The sequence below is a fragment of the Aptenodytes patagonicus genome, chromosome 4 (assembly GCF_965638725.1).
Source record: "Aptenodytes patagonicus chromosome 4, bAptPat1.pri.cur, whole genome shotgun sequence".
Classification (NCBI taxonomy): domain Eukaryota; kingdom Metazoa; phylum Chordata; class Aves; order Sphenisciformes; family Spheniscidae; genus Aptenodytes; species Aptenodytes patagonicus.
Genome location: NC_134952.1, coordinates 51561345 through 51586842, shown reverse-complemented (window position 1 = coordinate 51586842; position 25498 = coordinate 51561345). Strand labels below are relative to the sequence as shown.

The window sequence follows — 25498 nt, the reverse complement described above, 5'->3', positions numbered from 1 at the left end:
GAAGGACCCAAAAATGGGGTAATGGCTGGGGATAGTGATCCATTCTGAAAAGCAGTCATCTCATTGACCATCCTGATATTTGCATTTGTATCTTTCCACCCTCCCTCTGTATTATACTGTGTATAACTCACTAGCCTGTACACACATTCTCCTCTACTACATCATGGGGAAAAATAGCATAACTGTCAAATTGCTAACCATTACACTTTTCAGGATTACGTCCTCAACAGACAGTGAGATGCAGCTGTATTTATTGCAATGTGTGACAGGGAATGTTTCAAGGTATTTATGCCCAATTCATTTGTGTTTTCCTCAAAAAGGGCTGAGCAGCTGGGGCCTTGTTTATATGGGAGCAAAGGGAACTTGGGGCAGCTACTAAAATTAGATGTCCCCTTTTGTAATTCCTCATCCTCTTCTCTGTGAATCATAGAATAGTTTGGGTTGGAAGGGACCTCTAAAGGTCATCTAGTCCGACCCCCCTGCCATGGGCAGGGACATCTTCAACTAGATCAGGTTGCTCAGAGCCCCGTCCAACCTGACCTGGAATGTTTCCAGGGATGGGGCATCCACCACCTCTCTGGGAAACCTGTGCCAGTGCTTCACCACCCTCAGCGTAAAAAATTTCTTCCTTGTATCTAGTCTAAATCTACCCCCCTTTAGTTTAAAGCCATTCCCCCTTGTCCTGTTGCAACAGGCCCTGCTAAAAAGTCTGCTGCCATCTTTTTTATAAGCCCCCTTTAAGTACTGACAGGCTGCAAGAAGGTCTTCACGAAGCCTTCTCTTCTCTAGGCTGAACAACCCCAACTCTCTCAGCCTTTCTTCATAGGAGAGGTGTTCCATCCCCCTGGTCATTTTCATGGCCCTCTTCTGGGCCTACTCCAACAGGTCTGTGTCTTTCTTGTGCTGAGGGCTCCAGAGCTGGGCACAGTGCTCCAGGTGGGGTCTCACCAGAGCAGAGTAGAGGGGCAGGATCCCCTCCCTCGACCTGCTGGCCACGCTTCTTTCGATGCAGCCCAGGATACGCTTGGCCTTCTGGGCTGCGAGTGCACATTACTGGCTCATGTCCAGCTTTTCATCCACCAGTACCCCCAAGTCCTTGTCGGCAGGGCTGCTCTCAATCCCTTCACCGCCCAGCCTGTATTGATACCGGGGGTTGTCCCGACCCAGGTGCAGGACCTTGCACTTGGCCTTGTTGATCCTCATGAGGTTCACCCAGGCCCACTTCTCCAGCTTGTCCAGGTCCCTCTGGATGGCATCCCGTCCCTCTGGCGTGTCGACCGCACCACTCAGCTTGGCGTCATCTGCAAACTTGCTGAGGGTGCACTCGATACCACTGTCTATGTCACCGATGAAGACATTAAACAGTACTGGTCCCAATACGGACCCCTGCGGGATGCCACTCGTCACCAACCTCCATCTGGACATTGAGCCATTGACCACTACCCTCTGGATGCGACCATCTAACCAATTCCTCACCCTCTACCGGACAGTCCACCCATCAAATCCATCTCTCTCCAGTTTAGAGAGAAGGATGTTGTGGGGGACCGTGTCAAAGGCCTTACAGAGGTCCAGATAGACGACATCTGTAGCCCTTCCCGTGCCCACTGATGTAGTGAGTCCATCATAGAAGGCCACTAGGTTGGTCTGGCAGGAGTTGCCCTTGGTGAAGCCATGCTGGCTGTCTCGAATCACCTCCCTGTCCTCCATGTGCCTTAGCATAGCTCCCAGGAGGATCTGTTCCATGATCTTGCCAGGCACGGGCATGAGACTGACTGGCCTGTAGTTCCCTGGGTCTTCCTTTTTTCCCTTTTTAAATATGGAGGTCATGTTTCCCCTTTTCCAGTCAGTGGGAACTTCTCCGGACTGCCACGACTTCTCAAATACGATGGATAGTGGCTTAGCAACTTCATCCGCTGGTTCCTTCAGGACCCGTGGATGGATCTCATCGGGTCCCATGGACTTGTGCACCTTCAGGTGCCTTGGATGGTCTCAAACCTGATGTTCTCCCACAGTGGGCGGCTCTTCGTTCTCCCAGTCCCCGCCTTTGCCTTCTGCGGCTTGGGCGGTGAGGCTTGAGCACTTGCTGGTGAAGACCGAGGCAAAAAAGTCATTGAGTACCTCCGCCTTCTCCATATCCTGGGTAACCAGGTCTCCCGTTTTGTTCCGGAGAGGGCCCACATTTTCCCTCGTCTTCCTTTTATCCCCGACATACCTATAGAATCTTTTCTTGTTGCGCTTGACATCCCTGGCCAGATTTAATTCTGTCAGGGCTTTAGCATTCCTAACCTGATCCCTGGCTGCTTGGACAATTTCTCTGTATTCCTCCCAGGCTACCTGTCCTTGCTTCCACCCTCTGTAGGCTTCCTTTTTGTGTTGGAGTTTGTCCAGGAGCTCCTTGTTCATCCATGCAGGCCTCCTGGCGTTTCTGCCTGCCTTCCTCTTTGTTGGGATGCATCGCTCCTGAGCTTGAAGGAGGTGATCCTTGAATGTGATGTGGGGAGTGGCTCACAGGAGTGATGACCTTCCTTAGCAGGGGGATTTAGTCATGATGGGACCCATAGGAGCTGGAGTAGAAGAGATGGTGAGGAGGCAGCTGAGCTGCTCAGCACAGTCATGAGATCTGTAGTGTGGAAGGCATCTTGCAAATTGCAGACTCACCCAGGAGTTGCCCAAGGGCATGGGGAATTGTAAATCCAGACAAACTGGTGTCAGACTGAGCAACAGCTGTGTGGTGCCAAACTTTCACTCAATGAAGGGGAGCTGTTCCTGGGCCCAAACTGGTTTTAAAGAGCACTGTAGGTTGAGGGTACAGCTGCTGGCTTGGCCTCCACTGCCTTAATGTGGGCTCTGAGCCAAGCAGCCTCCGTCCCACTGTTGCCCCTTTTGAGTGACTCCATCTTGCACCACCACATCACTGGGCAGCCTGACCAGGAGCAAGCAGTGAGAGCTGGGATGATCAGTGCTGGCTAAAAGTAGTCCCCAAGTAGTCCTTTGGATGGGTTGGCTTTCCTAGGGAAGCCTCATCTGGGCTGCATCTTCAGGAAGTCAGCATGCAGTGTCCAAAGAGGAGCAAGCAGGCGAACCTCTCCCCATGCTGCTGGGGCATCCCAGGCGGGGAGAGAGGCACAGACTTATCCTGCTGATAAGTCTGTGCTGCTGCAAGGAGGGGAGGAGGCGGACGGTTTTGAGTGTGTTTGCTCTCCTGGGCTGCATGGTGCTTCTTACCCCCTTGCTGTGTGCGGCTGTATTTTACAGGCAGTACTGCTGGATGGGGTCGGATGTGCTTGGTGGCAGGTTTCCAAGCCAGGGAGTCAGCAGCAAGCACCAGGCCTACTTACACGCATTGCGTAACCAGATGAGTTTTCAGCTCCATGTGTGTTTCTCTAAATCTTACTTTTGATCAGGCTCTTTCTTTGTCTGAGAGAGATTTTGATGATCTTACTTCAGATAACGATGCATGCACTGGATATGGAAAACTCTCACGTCCAAATGACTCTGGTTTATCAAAGTGGCTAAATTTAGGAAATCTATCAAAAAAGCGCTTCCCCTTCCTGTGATCTGACATAACATTTCTTGGTTGCTGTTATTTTTACTATGGAACAGCTTAAATCTATTTTGGTTGGACACTAAGTGATGGCTACAGTGCGAAAGAAGAAATTTGTTTTTGTGAAGTAAGGTGACTGTGCTGCAGCTTCAGAGCTCTGAGGGCAGTCTGCTCATGCTGAGCTTGTGCCAGTGCTGTGTCGGGGCCCCCTGGCAGTCCTGCTCAGCTCTCTCGAGCCCTGTCTGCTCAGCAGAGGGTCTCTGGGCCTCCCCACCTTGCTCTGGGGCTCAGAGCTCTGTTTAAAAATAAGCCCTTCGCTCTGATAGCAGTTAACTTTTTCAGCATCTTGGAGGTGTAGTGGGTGGCGGTGGTGATGGGTTTTAACACACCTCCCCCACTCTCCATCATTCAAATTCTAGGAGGACGGCATAGGGAAGATGGTGTTTCACTGTCACCAAAGTAGGGATACAACTGCATGCGCAGTTGGGAGTTTGGGGGGGAACCAGTCATGCCTCTGGTTTCACAGATCTCTTTAATACACAGACTTCCTTTCACTGTACCCTGTTACGGACCAGGACTGAACCATCCATACGTATTTCTGTATCAGAAATAGTGTGGCCAGCAGGAGTAGGGAAGTGATCGTGCCCCTGTACTCAGCACTGGTGAGGCCGCACCTCGAATACTGCGTTCAGTTTTGGGCCCCTCACTACAAGAAGGACGTTGAGGTGCTGGAGCGTGTCCAGAGAAGGGCAACGAGGCTGGTGAGGGGTCTGGAGAACAAGTCTTATGAGGAGCGGCTGAGGGAACTGGGCTTGTTTAGCCTGGAGAAAAGGAGGCTCAGGGGAGACCTCATTGCTCTCTGCAACTACCTGACAGGAGGTTGTAGCGAGGTGGGTGTCGGTCTCTTTTCCGAAGTAACAAGTGATAGGACGAGAGGAAATGGCCTCAAGTTGCGGCAGGGGAGGTTTAGATTGGATGTAAGGAAAAATTTCTTGACTGAAGGAGTGGTTAAACATTGGAACAGGCTGCCCAGGGAAGTGGTTGAGCCCCCATCCCTGGAGGTATTTAAAAGACGAGTAGATGAGGCACTTAGGGACATGGTTTAGTGGGCATGGTGGTGTTGGGTCGACGGTTGGACTCGATGATCTTAGAGGTCTTTTCCAACCTCAATGATTCTATGATTCTATGATCCCAGGCTTGAAAATGCACTGCTGGAATCATGGCCCGCTGGAGCACCTTCAGCTCTTGGTGTCATGAATATATAATTCAAGCTTTCAAACTTTTTTACTGTTGGATATTTTGGGTTTGTTGTTTTGTTTTTTTTTTAAGTCAGCTCCTTCTTTGTTAAAGCTGGCTCTGTGGAGCTGTGAGCTATATTTTAATATAGCTGACTGCTCTGCTTCAGCTGCCTTCTGACTTGTTTCTGAATATCCCACGCCTGCTTTAACATTGAGATAGGAGTGAAGGCAGACAACTGCGATGTTGAGAAGAGGTGCCACTGCTTTCTGGCTGCAATATCTCAGAGATCTACTGAGCAAGAGTTTATTTCTTACCTTTTTTTTAAGCTTCTGGTGGACAGTTGTGCAGAAACGTTCAGTGGGTGAAAATGGAGGTGATGCGAGCCTCACTCTGGAACTTCAGTCATCTCCAGGTACTTTTGCCCAGCTCTGTGACAGTGCCGGAGGGCTATGTGGGGAGCTCCTGTGTGCTTTGTCCTCACTAACAGGTCCAGTCACATCTGCGTACCTGAACCTGTACTGTCAGGGGTTTTGGGCAGGGGGTCTTGCTCATGCTGGTGAAGCAGAAGCCTAGCATTGGTGACATTTTCATGCCAGCTTTAGTAAGTGAGAAGTTTGTAATTTCTCAGAGGAACATGCGCATGCCCAGAGGGAGCCCTACAGACTCTGAGATGATCATTATTGCATTTTGGCAAGATCTTAACTGATGCTTGCGTGGGCAAATAATTCAGCTCAGCAAGTGGCTGCTGCAGTCAGCTTGGAGCCTTCCTAGGATGAGATGCTGAAATAAATGATTAAGAGTTGAGTCTTGTGTGCTTCTTTTCCCAAGCAGTGTATTTGTGCCTCAAAGGCTCAGCCAAAATAAAGACTTTTTTGGATGAAAGAAAAGTTTGGGAACCTTCCTTTGGTATCAGAAAAAAAGTACCTTTCTCTGTTGTCTTTTGTAACAGAAAACTACCATGAAGCTTTTGAAGCTGCCTGTTATTTTTAACTTGTTCCTTGTCCTTCTTTGAAATAAATCACATCTTTCTTCTACAGCAAAAGAGAGCCTAGCACGTTATGTACATACACACATGCACATTTTTGAGTGCCTGCAGTGAAGCTAAACACAATGTTAAGAAAAGGTTGCCAAACAAGGCAAGATCATGCTCAAGTTAGTGGTTCACACAGGGATCTGATTTAAAAAAAAAAAAAAAAAAAAAGTAAAAAAAATTTTAAAAAGGCAAACGAGGGTGTGATGAGTTGCTTGATGGGTTACTTTGGGGAGCACAGTAGGCTGACTCTGAATCTGTGACTTGGATTTCTGGCACAGCACTTTGCAGGTGCTAAAAATGTGCATCCCGTTAAAAGCCAGCCAGGGGAAGCTGAGCAGCATGGCTGTTGACTTACTGTGTGGCTGCTTCTGCCCTTGGATAGCAGGGTGGATGCTGGCAGTGTGGCCCCTGTAGGAAGGTTGGGCAGCTTGAGTGCGGTTCTTGCCTGGCCTCTAGTTCATTGCCAGTATGGCGTTTTATGGCACACCCACGGCCAGGCTCCAGGTCAGAGGTCTGTCACTCCTACCTGTGTTTCCTGAAGTATTTAATGGCAGTATTCCCCTGAAACAGCACCTCTGGTTGAAAGCTATGTTGCAAAACACCCCCTGCTCTGCAGCTGCTGCGTCATACAAGCCTCACGCATGATTCTGCTTCTCTGGGCTATACCAAGTGTGCCCAGCCCCATCTGAGCTTTGCAGGTGAGTATTGGGACTGGGAGCTGCCCACAAAGTTGCGGCTCTGCTAGAGATGGCATTTTTGCCACTTGCTCTGTGCTGCTTTATCCCCAGTTGCATAATGCAGCATGATGCGGATAATCCGGTCATCACTACAAAAGGATTTAAAAATCCTTTTTAATCGGAAGTCATTTTTAATAAAGCTTTGCCTTGCTTGGAGGACTGTTCTCTTGGCTTGTGTGTTTAAGAAAAATGCAGGAGGCTGAGGGGGGTGGGAGGGAACCAAATGATGGAGAAGGGACACCAGTGCCTCTGTTTGGCTCCCAGGCGGCTGCTGGTGAAAGTCCAGAGCTGTGGGACATGTTTCCATTAGCACCAAGCATGCAAAATCCTTACGTGTGCAAATAGGAGCAGCCAGTAGGTCTGTGTTTTCTCTGAATTTTTCTCTCACAGAGCAAACCTGTGGTGGTGGAGGGAAGGAAAGGCTCTTTCTAGTCCAGTCTGGCTCATGCTCCCCCTTTAAACTTGCTATGTCCAAAACACTGGTGGTCCTCCAGGGCCTCCTGTATCTCAAAACAAACTGTGATCCTGGATGAAGCGCAGCAGAGGAGGGGATACTCTTTGCTTCTCTTGTAATGGCCTTTTGTGTGAGTTTGTGTGCTATTGACCTTATTTCTTTGGGTTGCTCTGCTATTGTATTGTGGAAAGTACACTGTCTTAACATAATGCATAATCTCTGAGTAGCTCTGAAATGTGCTGTCTTCTCCTCCTGTATGCCAGCATTTTGTCCGCTTTTCTGGCAGAAGCCATCTCTTGAGCTGCCGTGTCTGCTTCACCTCCCCTCAGAGCAAGCCTCATTGGGGTCTGAACTCCAGCGCTGAATGGCTTGAGAGCGAAGCGTCCTGCCAATTCCTGCTTTTCCAGTCCCGATTGTCCTCGCTTTTGGGGTCTCTTGACTATATGCTTAAGATCTCCCTGAGTCTCTCCTTTTTGATCAGTACAAGTAAATGCCTGGGAAGTTTTCAGGTTATTTCTTCCCAAGACAGATCCCTCTGAGGGGATCGGTGCTGGGCACATCCAGAGGAGAGCCAGCTAGCTTGCAGTTCACATGAGATGGTGAAACATCTGAAGGAGAGGGGGCCAGGTTTGTGTTACAGTGGTACTGGGGAGTAAGTACCTCAGAGTCATCCACCTGGTAGAAAGCTGCCTGGAGGAAACCTGGAAGTAATACAGGTTTGCAGCACAAATAGTTGGGGGGCCAGGAAGGAGCTCAGCTCTATCCCAGAGTCCCATGGTGCAGCAGGCAGCTCCTGGGAAGGTGCAGGGGGGTAGAGGAGATGATGGAGGAGTGAAACGTTCTCCTGGCAATGCTGCTGCCTCCCTGGGAGGCTGATGAGTTCTTTACAGCCCCCAGGTCTCCTTCCTGTTTCAGTAGCAAACGTGACTGCCATAGAAGTGATTTTTAAACAGCAAAGGCGGATGCTGCAGTTTATTTTTGGGCACTGAGAACCCCCGACCAGATGGCATTTAGCGGGCAATGAACTCTGCAGGAGTTAAGTAGCAAAGCTATTGTTTCTGAACTCGCATGACTTATCATTTTGGAAGGCATTCCAGTGGCAGAACAGAGAGTAGTAAGAATTGGTTTCAGCAGAGGTAGTAAAACAATCTATAATGTTAAGTCCATAAATAAGCACTTTCCTATGGGGAAAAGGTGTTTGTAAGCAAAAGCTACTTATTGCCTTGATTTACAGCTGTTAGTTGTCACCTGTTTGGATATTAGGGAATGAGAGGATTCAGAGAAGAATGGTTAAATGATTTGAAATGCTGAGGAATCACTGCAAAAAAAAAGATATAAAAGATTAGTTCTTATCCCCTCTGGAAAAGGGGACAAGTAGAAAAAGATTTTGTAAAGCTCTTAATAGTAAAAGGACAAACAGAGCTTTGTTCTTGACCATTGAGCAGTGCAAAGCCAGCAGCTCACTCAGACTTCAAAGACAGCAATTTTGGTTATAACAAAAATACTTTAAACCAAACAAATGGAGAAGATTTGAAACAAAAATCAGTTCTCCACCTCTGTTGGCATAGTGAAACTCAGGCTCTGAGCTCTGTGGAGTGCTGCTTGGGGACTGCCGTGTCCACCAGCAATGCTTTTATAGAAGATACCAGCCGTACCCTCTCCAAGAGGAGAGTTGGCCACTGGTCTCAGTGCTCTGCTCCTCTGATTTCAGCCATATAACTTCACCCAAATCTACATTACGCTGTCTCACCAGGAAGAAACACTTGACCTAAGGATGTACTCATGAAACTTCTGTGTAAAGGGAAAAAATATATGCAGAGAAGCAAGTTAGATCTGATGCCCTTGCAATTAAGGAAACTTCTGTGATCCCGCAGGTTCCTACTCAGCTGAAGCCATACCTGTGGTGAGCATGTAGTGTGGTGTTAGTTATTAACTAGCAGGAAGTGGGTAGCTTTGTAGAAGCACCAAGGAAGCATTTTACTCCAATTAACCACAAGCCTAGAATAAATTCTGTGATGTACGTGCATAGATCAAATTCCACAGTAAAGTGGCTTCAATAGAAGGTCATGTTAATAGATTAAAACACGGATGAGTTCAAGTTGGTTCAATTAACAGGTAAAACACTTACTTGATTTAACATTTGAGCCTGAATGGGACTTACAGTGTTTAGACTTTGCTCCTTAGACCAGTTGATGATAATGAAGGGAAAAAAAAATTAATCTGTTCCTTTGCTTAAGTGGGCTCTGTGGTTGTCCTGCTGAACAGAGAGAGTTTTAGAGTGACCCAAATAGCTTTACAGAGGAGTATTGCACATGGATCTCACCTTAAATGATCTGGAAGAGAGTACTTACCATGCAAGTTTGAAAATACAGCTCCCTCCAATTCAGTTTGCTGAACACACTGAAGCCTTGGAATGGCCCTAAGGCAACAGCAACTCATGGAGCCAAGTTACTTTTACCCAGGAAGGAGTTTATTTAATCTCAGGGAAAACTGTTGAGCAGCACATGTACACGCATGTCTTGCATGTGTGTTTTGGTTTGTTCTTCTTTTTCTTGGCTGACAAAAGGCAGGTAAATTTAAAAAAAAAAAATAAAAGGGTGGTTGTGGCAGAATGTAAAAAGCCACTACAAGGGAAACTGCAGGTCTTTTGCTCCCTGGCTGGACTTTGCTGAACATTTGTTCCAGAAGAGGGGCTGCATAGCCAGGATCCTACCTTCAGTTGTGGCATGTGTGGTCATCTTGTGGGGAAGGAGCAAGCCAACTGGGGAAAAAACTTGTCCCAGGTGTTCTCCCAGCCTTTGTCTATCTTCAGCACAGGGATTTGACTCTTTAGTAACACTTAAAGACACTTTGCCAGTTACAGGTCCAGTCTCTTTGTGGACCCTCGTGAGCTTCTTGAATCTACAGTGTGTTGCAGCTGGGAGTTCTGCAGCCTGGGTCAGGTGCTGGACTGCTTCCTTTGGTTTTCTTTGAATGCACCTCGCAGTACCTGCATTGAGGCTTCCTAGTTCTTGTGTTGGAGCAGGCAGAAAAATGATCAGCCAGTTCTGGGTGCAATGCCGTAGCCAAACTATTGTGAGGAAAAATGTCTTGCAGGCTTCCCTAATTCTTTAAATTTAGCAGAGGGGCAGGCTGAGACTTGGCCCTGTCTCATCTGTTGTGTAAGGCTGGAAGTCCACGGGGCTAAGCCTTGTAAGCCCCCCTCCAGGGGTTGGCTTTTCATGTGGCCAGCTATTAACATGTTGTGACCCAAACACAGAGAGGCAGAGCTAGCAGGGTGCTGACCAGTCCAGGTAGCTCCCTGCAGGCCTTGGTGAACCCTGCCTGTTAACTTTATCTATCATAGTAATGGCGTTGAGAGCTCTTTTAAACTCCTTCTTTTCCCTTTAGTGGGACCTGCAGCATCCTAATCATCTGGATGAAAGAAGGCTCAGCATCTCCTCTGTGATGGGGGCGTAATAGCTTTGGAATTACTGTTTGGAAAGGTGGGCTCAGGGCTGGTGGGAATTGTTGCTGTTTGGACTGGCTGCAGCTGGTGGTGTCTAGCATTCGGGTGAATGCTCTGCATGCACTCGTGCCTTGCTGTTACTGGGTGAGAGCAGACAGGTCAGGGCTGGCTGCAGCTTTCTCTCCAGCTGGTGCCTTGCCTTGGCAGAATGAGAAAGTACTCATGGCAGACACAGCTGAAGGGGTGGAATTAAAAATAACCAAAAGGTGGATTCTGGACTTGGTTACTCAGTGACAGGCCTGTTTCTATTCTGGGATGAGAATAATTCGCATTGAGCTCATTACACTGTGATTCTCCCTTAAAATGCCTTGACAGTCAATTTCGTTCCAGCTAATAAGGTCCTAAAATGTTAATGAAGCAAATCAATTTTTCATGGCTTTGTATTGCAGTCGTCTGAAAGTGCTGCGTTGCAACCTGCCAATTCAAGGAGCTTTTTAGATATTAGAAGGGCAGCAAAATATTCAGCAATTTGGAGGATGCTTTGTTTTCTATTTCAGCTTTTCACCAGTGCCCCCTCTCATTTTCTTGAGCCTTTATGCTGTGCTGTTTATTTGTCGCCTGTGGTCACTTCCTTTCTCCACTGTCTGCTCTGGTCACTCATGGGCAGAGGTGGCTTGCTCCCACCTTCCCCATTGCACAGGGAGAAGAAGGATGGAGTGCCCGACAGAACAGGTAGAGATGAAGCTGGACAAGGGAGGCTACTCATGCTGAAATACTATTTGAAATAGATTGAGTTTGATGGGACGGACTGGAGAAATGGCATCATATTCACTCCCCTCTCACCTTTTTGGGAGTAGTGGTGGTGCCAAAAGTCACAGCCTTCTCTCCTCATGGCAAGTCTCTTGCTGAGATGACAGTGTTACCTGGTACAAATGCTCTCTGTGCTCAGTATTTCATGAGTTGCGGAAAGAGGGGAGAGATGTTGCATGCGTCGTGTAGCCACACTGATGGTAGATCAGTTACACGCACTGGCTTAGGAATTAGGTAGATGTCAACCATCCTTTATTTCTCTGAGTGGCTTATTTCATACTGTCAGAAGGAGACAGAAGGGCTCAAAGCTTCATGACTACCCCTGGAGTTATTTTGATGGAGCTGTTTTGATGATTTCCTACTGCTCTCTCCATTCTGGTTTGCAAGTATGGAGATAGGAAGTACTGAGTTGTGTGGTTTGGGGAATGTGTGGGGTTTTTTGTTTTGCTCTTAATTGGATTCCAGTTCTAACTATAATTAACTTCAGTGTGCCTGAGAAAAAGATAATTAATGTTTTGGGACAAACATAGAGTTTTCCAAGTTTTATGCTTGGAAACCTTGTATTGCCACACTGGTAAGGGATGATCTCAAATAACTTATGTTGGGGAAATTAGTGGATGAGATGTAAACTGGCATTTTGAATAATTACCCTCCTTTAGCTGCTGAGTCAAGCATCCAAAATGCTTTCCACTCAAGTTCTCCGCCCAGAGATACGCTCAGTCCAGTGCCAAAGGCTTCCCCAGACCTTTTGCAACTGCTGAGGTATGTCAATGTCCTCTTCTACTGTGACAGCGAGGGGTTAAGAGCTAGCTGACCCTGTCATGACTTGGGGAAGGAGGAGGGTATTTAACCCCCTTAAGCCTTCCAGTCTGGAGCTGGTGTTTGTGTGACTTCTCCCCTTCCCTGAGTGGCTAAAATTAGAGGTAGTGATTGCCAGGTACAGCATCTGTCTCCCTGTGTCTCCTGGGCAGGCCTTGCAGAGCACCTTACCCTTTGGCACGGCCCCTGGCTTCCCACCAGGGTGATTAGTCTGGTAGCTGCTTGGGTAGGAGGTAAAGTGCAGGGTGATCTCAGCTGCAGTGGGGAAAGATGCTTGGGCTTGAGCTGAGCAGAGTGTGGCTTCTGCAGCGGGTCTGAGATTCCTGGCCTGGGGAACAGCGACTCTAGGCCCTGAAGCTTGACCTAGATTTGTCAGCTCCAAGCTGAAAAGCACTCCTGCCTGTTTCCAGAGATCCACCACGGAGGTTGTTTCAAGTTTCTGTCATCTGGCATGAATTAAGAGCCTTGGAAAAACATTTTCCTATGCAGCCAGCTGGGTGAAATACTCAAGGTGAGCTAAATACATGTCCACAGCCAGAGCTGTGAGGCCTAGAGATGAGGTGCTGGCTCGAGAGGCAGCTGGTGCTGTGAATGCAAGAGCTGGAAAGCTGTCTAGTGCTTGGGTCAGCCAGCAGCCCCAAGGCTCAGCCTGCCCCTCTGGCAGTTGTGATGCCCTGGAGTGGAGCTGACCACCCACAGGAGACTACTCTATGTTTGAGGCAGGTGTCACTGCTGACATTTTTGGTCTTGAATACTTCAAAGGAGAAATGGCAAATTGCCATCAGTTCCTTTTGCAAATTTTGGAAAGGTCTAACCCTCTTCCTTGCTCTCCACATCCTTTTCTCTGTGCTCTCAGCTTCTGGTCTTGGGGACTCATCTCTGCAGGTTGGTCCTTTGCCTTGTGACTGGCCACCTGTCCCACTCTGCACTTCCAGAGCAAGCTTTGCTTTTTGTTCAAGCCTTCCCTTTCCTTTTTGACTACATTTAATCCCAGGCTGATTTGTTCCTGAGCTTGTGCTGTACCCGATGGGTGGCGCTGCTCACCAGCCTGCTGTTGTGATCGGTGCTTACCAACAGTTTTCTTCTCTGTTGGTTTCTTCCACAGTGGTCTCTCTCACTGGGGCACTTTCACAGGCTGGGATTTTTGTTGTTTTTTTTTGTTTGCTAGTTTTAAGCTCCTTTAACTGGGACTGCAATGTGAGGCTCATGAAACTTTCTGTTTGTAATGTGGATTTCACCCTGCTCTGCTCCCTTTTGTGATGTCTCTGCTTTCAGTTTCTTTATTTTAGTTGTGTTTGCAGCCAGGAGCATAGCCTCCAGTGAGAAAAAAAATGAAGTCCTAACTTGGAGGTCTCTATCCAGTCCCCTGCTCCAAGCAGGCCAGGTAGATAAGGTCGCTCAGGACTCCAGAAATAAACCAAGGGAAGTGCAGCGTTCTAACTTCCTGGGGAATATTTTTGTGTGTGACATGCAGGCACTGCTGTGAGGAGCGTATTAAAAATTCATACCAATACAGCAGTATTTTCTGTGCACAGTGGTTGAGAATAAGCTTATGCGTCGTGCACAGCAACATTTGCAGGAAGCAACTCATTCATTTCATCCAAGCAGAGAGTGGTGAAGACAAGATTTAAATGGTGTGGAGTAGAAGCAGGCTTGGTGTGAGACACCATCTCCTTCCCCCTGCTTCTGCCAAGACTGCCAGCAGATTTCTCATCTACTGTAGAGCTGGCTGCAAAGTCCCAGTGTGTGAGGACGTTGCCCATGCTTACAGCAGAGGGGGAAACCTGTGCACGTGGCCATTCAACTCATCCTGCCTCTGTGACAGGTTTGATCTAATTGTGTAAGTGCTCCAGCTGTTGAACCTCAAAACAACTAACAGCCAGGCAGAGAAGCTGTAGCTTTTCCAACCCCGATCTCTTTGCAGTTGTATGGATGAAAGGGGGTAGGATTGCATGTGAAGTAGAGAGGTGTTCTGGGGCTCTCGTGAGCCCTGCTTTCTGACTACTCTTGGAAACCAAGCATGGGACACGTGCTTTTGGTACACAGGCAGTGTTGAAGTGTTTTGTTCTCTACTTTTCTGAAGGCATGACTGCTGGCTGCTGTGCAGAGAGATGTCATGAGGAAGGATTAGTCAAAGGAGGCTTGACAGAAAAGCAGTTGAGGCTAAGATTTAAAGTCTATCTCTTGCCAACCCCACTTGCAGTGGTTGGTGTCTGAAGGTCTTCAGCAAGGAGGAAGAGTGAGAAGGGTTTTGGGGTAGGAGATAAAATGAGCAGTGGGGCTGCAAAAAACAGTGGGTATGTGGTTGGAGCAGCTCTGAGGCATGGGGTAGAGTGAGTGGGACAGTGCTGAGGCAGGGCAGGATGTAGGAGCAGCTTGGTTTCAGCTGTCTCATGCCCCTGTCATGAAGCGTGGGCGATGTATCTTCAAGGTCCCAAGCAGACTGAAGAGAGGTCCTGCTCATCCAATGCTTGCTGGTTGTCCCAGTGGAGCCCAGATCCTGACAGCAGGAATGACAGCATGAAAGTGAGAAACACCATCAGGCTGCTACTGTGCAAATGTGTTCTCCTGGGAGCTCTGAGAGAAAGGAGATGGCATGGCAGGCCAGAGTCGAGTCTCTCACTCCTGTGCCCTTGCTGCAAGTTGTTGACACATGAACAGGGAACCTTGTGCTACTTAGCACAGCCATGGCAGTGGGAAGTGTGTGAAGGCAAATGGTCCGGGTGGGATTTTCCTCCCTGCGTGCAAAAATCCTTCTCTCTGTTAGACAGCCAAGTAGGCTTACAGCTGGGCTTGTCTGGCTGCCAGCGTGGAGTAACTGAACGCTCCTGCAAGTACTTGCTTTTCTTGCTGTCAGCCTCCCTCCTACCTCTCTGATTCGTCATGGGTATCTGGCATTTCACGGGTATTTCCTAAAGGTCAGTGAAGTGTGTTTTGCAGCACGCATGGGTCTGATTGCTGGCATGGGCTCTGAGGGAGGCATCCCTCCCCAAATCACAGTAAATCAAGGACGGAAGGAGAAATGTGCCTAACTCTGTACTTGACCAAAAATCGTACACCGATGTTTTTCTGTGTTCCTGGACATATATGGTGGCAGAAATGTCTTCCTCGTGCACTGAGTGGCAATACACAGTTGAGCTCTGTCTGGCACATGCAGTTATCCTGGCGGGCTGCAAGCATTGGCCTGGCCCAGGAACCCAGCACAAGCAGCTCAAAGTTGGCTGTGCCTGTGTATGTTCTGGGATAAAACAGTGGCAGCGAAGAACATCTTGCTGACAGAAATATCTGCTTCGGGTGAGCTGGCTAATGCTGAGAGGAAACAGGCCCTTCTGGTAGAGCTTTGGGCATGGCTGAAGGTTTGTTCCTACCTTTGCCTGTGACTGCCCACATGTAGGAGGTTTCTTTTAAATGGTGCAGGCAGCATGACTCACTGCACCCATCTGCCTGGGGGAGTTTACAAACCAGCTTACGCTGCAGCCAAAACCGACCATGGTAGCTTCATGACAGGGTCTCGGTTTGTGTCTCAGCATTAGCTTGCTGTACAGCACATTTTACCCGGTTGTGGAGACCTGTTTCTGTGCCAAAACGCCGGGATGGTGGGTCATGGGACACATGCAACTCCTCTGCACCATTTGTGCCATTGTAAATGGAGAGGCAGCAAGGAGTATCTTCTAAAGCATCTGCTGTCTGTTTGCAGGTGTTTTTAACCCGGCTTGGTGAGTGCCCCTCTGCTATCGCCTGAACTGGAACTTTGATGCATCTAAAAATCAGGCCTTGGTCAGCAAGTACCCAGCATTAAAGTGCCTTTGCAAATAGGGCTCATGGTCCTAAATCACCTGAGTAATCTTAGTAATGCACATTTGTCTCCTGGAAGATGGGATTGTTCTTCAAAAACTCAACTGTTAGTCTTTAGCCTTAAGACTAAGTAGTTGGAGTTTTGGTTAAAACCTTAGTGGCTTCTGTGGAAGTTAACATTAAAACGAAGGCCACGATGAGACTAGGATAAGCTTCGTGGTCTGTGTGTGTGCTATTACAGGGCAACCGTTCAGAGGGGGCAGGCCGAACTGAGGTTTCCAGTAAAATTTGTGACATGCTCATGAAGGAATGTGCAATCAAAATACAGACTGGCTAGTCTGCACATAGGGGCAGAACAAGTGCTGCAGACATGGGCTGCTGCAGCTACATGTAAACTTAACAGTTAAACCAAGAAAACACCACCCATGCCAGGTACTTAGCTTTTTCTTTTGTATCGGTGCAATACTTCATTTGATCTCCTCTTTCCCACCCTGCTGCAGCCCTGAAGACTTTTATTTCTAATCTTCTGCAGTTTGAATAATTTCTGAATAGAAATGTGAGGTTTCTGAGACCTCCAAGAGATTCTGGGCCTGGAGAGTTGCATCCAAGCAGTGTCTCAATGCTAGTTAGTTACAGCTCTGAAGATTGTGTATAGCAATGGGATTTGCACTGGCTTTTATGTGATATGAAGCATGATTTAGATAGTTATGCCTGGTTTAGTACTGTGATGAGTTTGTGTAGCAAAGATGAGCAGTTTGCAAAGACAAGGGGACGAGAACACTATGGTGGGAAGGCATTGGGGCATCCCTTAGCTGGGAGGGGGAGGAATAGGAAGGATGCACAGGTGGCCTTCTGCCCACTCGGTACGTGATGTATCTCATGGAGTAACTGTGAGAAAAGTCTTTCTTCTGGGGAGCAGCGTGTATGTCAGCAGGAAATGGGAGTGGGGCTGGAGAAGGTGTGGATAGGGCTGGGGACAGAGTGAGGTGAGCTTTATCCCAGAGGCAATCTAGAGGGGAAGGTAAAGCCATAAAGAAAAGGAGGGTTGACTGAAGAGCTGTGGGAAGGGGTTTGCCTGCAAATCAGGCATCTGTTTTACCCTGCAGCAATCTCCTGTGCTTGAGAAATCTCCATCTAAGGATTCCTGAAGTGGGGAGATGGAAATGGGAATGAAGGCTCAAGCAGACAGACTAGCCTTACTGCACTCCTCTGGTTTAAGATCTGATGGATATTAGCCCTGTTTTTAAAGCGCATAATGGTGCACTGATTTTATGACTCATCTTTCAGAGCCGGTGTTTTCAGTACTGTTAGCAATACTGCAGTTTGGAAGTCAACCTGGGGTTGGAAACCTGGGAATCCCTGGGACACGGAACCCTGTGGCGTACGTGCGTGATGGGATGCAATGCTGCTTTCAATTTGTGACAGCTCACATAATTGAGGACACTGCCTTGCACTTTCAACTTTGAATTGCAAATACCATCACGATTCTTCTGTTTTGGGAGACATGTCTGCGTGGCTTAAAAGCTGCTCTGCCACTTCAGGTTTGAGTATGGGTGTGAGACGAGGATAGATATTCAAACCAAATGTGAATTCAAATTGCGGACCATGGGGGCAAACTGGAATTACGGGTACCAGAGGTAGGGTATCTCTCAAGAGGAACTGTGTGTGTGCGTGTTCCCTGCCAAGCCCTCCCTTCTGCTTTCACGATACCAAATGATGTGTTCTCGCTTTGGAAAAACCAAGGGGTTTTAGATTTGCTTTTTCATGAAAGTGAGAAGAGAAACAGTGTGAGGAGGAGAGGAGGGAAGCGACATTTGGGGGGGCTTCAGGCATGATGGAGCTGACTGTTGTGCCATTGCTGCACAGGCTGGGCAGTACTTCTTCGAAGCGTGATTTCTTTTTTGGTTTTCCTGGAGTGCCTGGCAATTGCAGCTAGACACAAGGAGACATTTTTCTGATGTTCTTTGTTTAACAGAAGAGGAATTTATTGCAAGTGCATTTCAAAATGCGGGAGTCCAAGGACCATCTGTCTTGAGTGTTTTAGTGGAAGTGGGGACAGCTCACAGTGGCTGCTTTATTGATGGGTACAGAGAGTTTTGTGTGGACCTGTGACTGCAGCCTGCCTCTGTAAAGGAAGTCACTGATCTAGCTGGCACAAGCCAGTTGTGGCCTGGTGCCTCTGCCTCGGGTAGGACTGTGTGGCACCAATGTGGGCATGTTCAGCAGAAGAATTGAGCCCTTGCTGGGCATGGATGCTGCCATCCCATATTGCCTTTGAGAGCAGACCCTACCTGCCAGACTGGTATCAAGAGGTGCTTCTGGTGCTATTGGGTGTCTAAGCTGTGGCTGGATTACGCTGAGGAGATGGCATGTTGATGGCTGGGGAATCTGCCCTGCTGGGGCCAGTCATGTGTGGAGTGGAGCCAGGAGGAAACTTGAGTTGCTCTGAGCGAGCTGTTGGGAAAGTGTTCCTCAGAGCTGGGCACATCTCAGCACCTGTCTTTCCCCTCTCGCTGTGCTGACCTGTGTCTTGCCCTGGACTACATGCTGCAAGGGTGCCAGCGGTGGGGAGCTGCCAACTTGGCACTTGAACAGTGGAGCTGACGCAACTCATTTAGCAGAGGGATACCATGTGGTGGAGAGCCCCCCGCTGCTACTGACTCGCAGAGCTGGTATTGCCTCCATTAGGGAAGAGCTGACAGCTGGGAGCTGGGATCTGCATGCTCAGCAGAGTATAGTGTGGCACCAAACCCTGACAGGACACAGCAGCAGTCCCATGGCAGCTGTGGCAAGCGCCCAGGGAGAGGGGCGTTAGGGAATCCTCTCAAGTATTTTTACCTGTTTCTAAATGTTGTTCTGGCAGCTAAAAGAGGCACCCTGTGGTTGGCCAGCCATCGCAGAACAGCAGGGTCTCTCCAGCTCCTAGGTAGCTCCAGCTCAAAAATCGCAGTACTGGAGCAATGTCTAGACAGCTGTAATGGGCAGGGTTGCACGTTCAAACCATCTTCTTTCTGGTTCATACCAAAGAAGGTGGTCTTGGCAGGGTCCTTGTAGCATCCTTCTGCTTGAACTGAAAGACAGCTGCTTTTTGGGTAGCTTTGTAGGTGTGAATGGCTGTAGTATGCAGCCATGTAGTATTCACATGTAGTATGTGAATAATAAGGCTTTTATCTGTAGCTTTCTCTATCTGTCTACCAATTATCCTGCCGATGCTACAGGTCAGCTTCTTCCCTTCCATGGAGATTGAAGGTAAACTTCTGGATCCCATCTGCCCCCAAAGCCTAATTAAAACACCTACTCCTAAAACCTCTGTCTCATTAAGCTCCATCTAGATGCTATGAATCCCTAAGGAGCTCTCAAGTCTGTGTGCAGTGATTCAAAGCAGAGGCAGGAAAGATGGCAGATGATATGTTTGTGTGGAGCAGCATGTCTCCAAGCTGTAATCACCAGGACATTCACCATGGTTACACGGATGAGACCTGCTTGGGTTGCAGGACCAGTAAGCCCTCTTACAGTGCTCACTTGCATCCGTCATGGACATTTACTTGGTGAGGGGGAGGCGAAAGGCATGCTAAAAGCAAAAATTGGAAAAACTGCCCTGCTGATGCTTAAATGTTTTCATTCTTTTCCCTTATTCACAGGAGAACTGCTGAGTCAGCCGAGACCAGAGGGACTGACGGAGATCATCTGTCCCAAGAACGGCAGCGAGCGAGTTAATGTTGCCTTGGTTTACCCCCCCACTCCTACTGTGGTCAGCCCTTGTTCCAAGTGAGACCTTAAAGCAGACCCCCATTCCCCTGTCAGTAGGCACCAGAAAGCCTACATAAAGCATACCTTCACTAAGCATTTTTTCTGGAAGGTAGCAGCCCCACAGTCTGGGGGCAGTTCTAATTATTTGTGGATATAGACAGCCCGCTCAAAGGATAAGAGGTACAGTAAAATGGGTTGAGGTGTTTCCTGAGCTGTGTTGTGGCAGATGCAAGACACACATAACGGGCAGGACAGATCAGGAGATTATACAATCATGGCCAGGTTTAGGTAGGACGGGACCTCGGGAGGTCTCTGTCCACCCCCTGCCCAAGCAGGGCCACCCTCACAGCCAGGTCAGGTTGCTTGGGACCTTGTATAGGCAAGGACTGATGACTGCCAAGAATGGAGGTGCAACCACCTCTCTGGACTCTAGAATTACGCTGTTCTCCTGGGGCAGAACTTTTTTCCTTCTGTCCCATCTGAGTCTCCCTTATTACAGCTTGGCTTTCATTGCCACAAAGATGCACTGCTGGCTTGTGTTCAATGTGTTCTCTACCACATCCCGAGCCAGCTGGACCCTAGGCTGTGGAGGAGCATGGGGTTGTCCTGTTCTGGGTGTAGGGCTATGCACTTGTCCGTGTTGAATTTCACAGCACTGTTGTTGGCCCAGTCCTCCAACTTGGTGAGGGCCCTCCAGACAGAAGCCCTGCCCTCTTGTGTATCAATAGCCTACATGTCCTTTACTCCACAGAGTGGGGATGTGCTTGGAAAACAGAGCTGTGTTGTGGTGGGAACAAATGTGGAACAACACTCACAGAAACGGGCAGTGCCTTGGCTTTTTGATGCATAGGTTTTCTTGCAGAACAGAAACACAGCCATGGCCTGCTCTCCTTGGAGTGGCACAAGGGAATTTGGCAGGGAGCTTAGAGGAGCAAGCCGAGTGTCTTGCTGGTGGCTGCTGCTGTGGTGCATGTGGATGCCTATTACTTTCACTTCAGTATCTGAAAGTAGCTTTGGATGCTGTTCTCTCTGTTCAGTACCCTCCCACCAAAATATGTTCATCCTGCTGGAGAATAGCTTTGGTGATGGGTAGCTGTTGAGCTGTGTGTGAAGGTGAAGTGCCCACCTGGGGCAGGAAACAAAGTTAGCTGCCCTGATACTGAGCCACAGGTCACGACTGTCTATTCATTTGGTCCTCCTTTGTGTGTACTTGGCACAGCACATTTCTAACCTGAGGCTGCAATTTTTGTTGTACTGTGCTGTCAGGCTATGCCAGTGCACTTGTCCTCCTGTCCTCCAGCATCTAACAACTGTGTCCCAGTTTCACAGTCACTCTGCTGGCAGGAAACTTGTGTTCTCAAAAACGCCTGTGTTACTTTTAAAGACCTCACCCTCCCTATTTAGAATCCTAGAGAAAATTGTGTGTCTTACGTTACTTACCACAAGCACTATGAACCCTGCTGCTCGTGCTACATTACTTTTTCTTTATCCTTTCCTCTTCCAGATAAATCGTCAGTGCTGGTGCCAAAGGTTTTCCACCGGGCAGAACATGGCTGATGCTCTGCAGTGCTCCCATCTCTCCAGTTGTGGAGTTGCATGCTGACAGGGATCGATGGGACTTTGGACTCTGAAATGCTGTGGGGCGGGGGCAGCTCCCAGGTGGGGGCCTTGTGGCTGGAGTGGATGCAGTCACCTGGAGGTTGTGGACAACAACAAGGCATGAAGCAAAACGATTGCTGCAGATGGCAGGGCCACTGGCCAGAGGGGAAGCACTGGGGATAGGATTCTGTGGACCCATTGATCGCGTGTTGAAAACCCATTTGGATCTCATGATGAATGTAAAAACGTTCTTGGTACCATTTAATTCAGACCTGCTTGGAGGAAAGTCTCTTGAAATGAGCTGTAGCGGGATTCCCTGGATTTGTTCCTGGACAAGTGAGTTTTGTGGCCGTTGGCCAATGCTTTGCTGGGGAGGGGGTTGATGCTGTCAAGCCTTTAAGATTGCTCCACTGCAAAACAGTTGGCTGTGTCCCACACAGCAGGCTTGGGTGGTAGCCGGCAGAGTGGGAGAAGCAGGCTTGGAAATGTTTCCAGCCTTGTGCATTCACATACGCTGTGCCGTGAAGCAGTAAGGATGTGTTGTAATCACACAGGGATGGAAGAAGGGCAGTCAGTGTGCCCCCGGCACCTGCCATTCCTTATCACTAGCCCCCAACAGCTCATGGTCTGCCACGTCTGGATGCTCTGCAGTTGCCATTGCAGTACTCTCCATGCACTGTGGCCACTAGAGCAGCAGAAACCTAGATCTGGGTCCTCCTCCTAGCAAAGCCACCCAGGCATCTTTGAGCTGAGATCTAGTGAAGCAGTGTGTGGCTGTGTTGTACAAACTGGCCCTGATCCCCTTGTGCTGGCCCTGGCAGCCGTGCTTCATGGGCAGCCATTCTCCCCTGGGCCAGATGTGGGAAAGGGCAGGCTGAGCACTGGCACCACAGTGCTGGTTTCTCTCCTGACTAGGTGGTTTTGAGGACTTCTAAGATGCTGCTGTCAGTTTGTGCTCTACAGCTGAGCCCTGATAACTGGACTGTATGAGTCCTGCTCCATGCAGATATTTGATTGAGCATAAATCAAATAGGAGGCAGGCATTTCCAGAGCCAGGATCCCTTCATCAGATGCTGGCGGAGGTCTGAGAGATGAGGGACTTAAAATGCTTGTGGTAATGTACAGCTCTTAACCCTTGGGGCTGTGATGGCAGGCATGGGGCAGAGGCCCTTTCCCCCAGACCTGGGATGTGCGATGCTGGTCAGCAGGCAGTCCCCACCAGGATGCGGGCTGGCCAGGCCCGCAACCAGTGCAAGACAGAGACATGCATCCTGCTGGGACCTGCTGCTGTTGCACAGGTGACGTTCCCCTGGCTTCTGGTCCTTCAAATACTAGCCTTGTGTGCAGGGAACTTAACACTGGGAAATGCAGGGCAGAATCCACTCTAGTGAGGAATTGCAGGGGCCAGGTGGAAGAAATCAAGCCATTGTGCCTCCCTTCAGGGGTAAAAGCTGCCAAATAATAGCTGGCAGCTCAGTCAGCTTTGCATCTCTTCAGGGTATCATTCTAGCTGGGGAGAGAGCTTGGGTTCAGATTTGATATGTTGACCTGCCGCCTCTGGCAGTGGACATTTGAACCTTTCTTGTGGCAGTGAGAAGCATTAATTGATTGTGCTTCTGTATTGCTGTAGATAAATTGGGGACTAGAAATTTCCTGTGGTGTCTGGAGGGAGTGAAAGGGAGGTGAGATCTTTGAATGGTGTCAGGAATAGTGCTAGGAAACTCCCTTGTCCTGAGTCTTGCTGCCCATGAGACATGAAGGGCCCTGGTATAGCCAGAACTTAAGTTAGAACATTCCCTACTGTCACCTCCCGTGCTGGGTGGCCGCCTCCTCCTCTCTTTGCTGCTATTCACCTCTCTCTTTCTGTTCTCCATAGGAAGAAACTAGCGATTGTTGCTGTGACGTTGCGTGGAAACCACGTTGTAAAGAAACCACAAACTGGAATCCTTTTCCAGCCGGAGGCCTGTTTCCCAGTGTGCCCATCTGGTCTGGAATGCGTGAGCATTGAAGGAGTGAGAGGACAGAGCAGACGTCTTACAGCCTGCTCCTTGGGACCGCAGCCCTCCTGCCAGGGCATGCCACCTCAGCAGGAGCACGGCATTACCTGGCCTTTGCGGGCACTCAGTATGCTGTGTGCACTGAAGCCGTAATGCTGGGAGTGTGGCAGTGTGGAGATCAGTCTAGTTGGGTCTATTTAATATGAAATGGTGATCGCTCATCCGCCCACTGTTTAGTAACTGGTGTAACTGTGTTTTCATCTGTATTTTTTTAATATGCAAAAGCCATTTAATTTTCTATGCAGTTCAAAAACGTCTCCGCTTTGCGACTGCCAGGGGGGAGATCTGTGCAGGAGAACCAAGCCAAGTGGCTGATAGTTCTTTTGATTTTGCTGTCGCTCTCTTTTAAGGATGCATCCTGGAGTCCTCTGCACACTGTGTCCCTTTACTGAGCTCCTGCCTGTTAGACCCCACTTAACATCCCTGAGCCCCAGGGATGAGGGCCCCATATTTTTGAAGGATCTGTCATTTTTCATGAGTCAAGCCACAAGGAAAGAGGGCTTGAAGGCAGTGCCCTAAGAGCAGAGATACCTGAGTTCAGAGCATGTATTATATTCCTGTTCTTGTCCCTGCTTGGAGAGTTACTGAACTGTTAGAAATGACTAAGGCCTCTGCGGAGCACCCTGCAGCCTTTACTGAAAGTGTATGAAGAGGGCAGAAAGGACTGGGGCATCAATTGTCTCCCCATGGAGCTGACAGTGAATTTAACCCATTTGGAATAGGAGGAGAAGCTCCTGGTACTAGATGCCTACTTCACTCGAGAGGACTGCGCTGGTTTTGCTTATTGGTTTGCAGACCCCTTGCTTGTTGACCAGTTGATTTCCTACTGAAACTGGTGCAGACAGGTTTGGAAGCAGAGCTGGCGAGTTGCTTTGCACTGCAGGTCTTTAAGCACCTGGAACGTGTCCTGGAGTACCTTGTGTTATGCTCTGAAGCAAAACCTGGGATTCAAACCTGCATCCGTCCAAGCGAAACTCCCAGGATAGCTTTGCCTTCTGCTGGGTCTGTGTAACACGTGAGAAATTACATGTCCCTAAGCAGCACACAAATCTGTTGAGGCAGAGTGAGAGGGAGCCCGAACGGTGATGCTGCACATCTAGCTCATCTTAGGGCTTGCAGGGGTACTTGGAGGCCTCTGGCAACTGCAGAGGGTCCTGGGTGATGGAACACCTCTGCTTTAACTGGACTAAAGGCAAAAAGGTCAGAGAAATAAGATTGTTTCCAACTGCCACAAGGCCAGGATGCGTTTGACTAGTCTCCTTTCGTGGCAATGCTATTCTTTCTGCATTCTGTCTCTGCTCTGAGCTTGGGGGATTCAGCTTTGAAGTTAAACAGAAATAGAGACCAGATTGGGATTTAACCTGCCTTGTGGTCTCTCAAATCAGATGGAAGAGACTGGGGGCTGCGGAAGCACAGGTCATCTCCCTTGCAGCATCCCCCATGCTACAGTTCCACGGTGGCTGTGAAAACTCAATAGTGCATTTGGGTGCTGCTTTCCCAGGAATCCAAGATGCACTTGGCTGTGCTGTAGCACCAGAGCTTACATGGGGTCCCTGTTCCCTTCCCCTTTGTACCTCTGAGGTGGTTAAAATTTGTCAGAGCAGTAGGGGCTCCTCACTGTGATGAGACAGATACGGTTGTATTAAAGGGAACTGCAAATGGTCTTTAGGAACTCACTAAGTGAGGTGGAAACCCACCGGCTCGCTCCTGCAGAGCCAGATCCCAGAGCTCAGCTCCTCCCGTGCCCTTTGGATAGGATCTTGGGTTGGCATCCTTGGAACGGCAGTGCGGGGAGGTGGAGATGCTGCACTGCAGTAAGCACAAGAAGAGGCAAGCAAGCGGGCCTCAGTGTAGCACTCATCACGCGCTTCATGGCTCAGTTCATGGACTGTAATTGCAGGTATTCATATAATCTACATCACTGGGCAGGACTCTGCGCACACACACATGCATGCCCAGACATACATGCACCACACCCACATTCGCCCACACATCCTCGCCAAAACGACTGAAAATAAAAGTGATCTCGATCTCAAGGAGAGGCCTGGCTGTTTGATTTGTTTTTCCTGTTCCAGTGCCTCCTTGGGCCCTGCCTCTGGAAGGGTCTGCGCCTAATCGTAGATCTGGAGTTTTCTGAATCCAGGAGCCAGAGCTTTTAGGAGCACTGTTAGCAAATGACTCACAAAATCATCAAGAGATTTGGCATTGAATGA

General features: G+C 48.9%; 1 protein-coding gene across 2 annotated transcripts in view; it reads left to right on the top strand.

Moving 5' to 3' along the window:
• The window catches only part of MFHAS1 (multifunctional ROCO family signaling regulator 1), a 37949-nt gene extending 12628 nt beyond the window's left edge, over positions 1-25321 (top strand). The window contains exons 2-4 of one of the 2 annotated variants that reach the window (XR_012995184.1): positions 19521-19647; positions 21134-21564; positions 23105-25321. Coding sequence is in view for 1 of the 2 variants with exons in the window: in XM_076336711.1 (XP_076192826.1) it covers positions 19521-19647; positions 21134-21137 (131 nt within the window). In the remaining variant the exon portion in view is untranslated. Of the gene's footprint in view, positions 1-19520; positions 19648-21133; positions 21566-23104 lie in introns of those variants that run through there. The other variant, XM_076336711.1, reaches the window with a different exon arrangement.
• Positions 25322-25498: the final 177 nt, after the last annotated feature.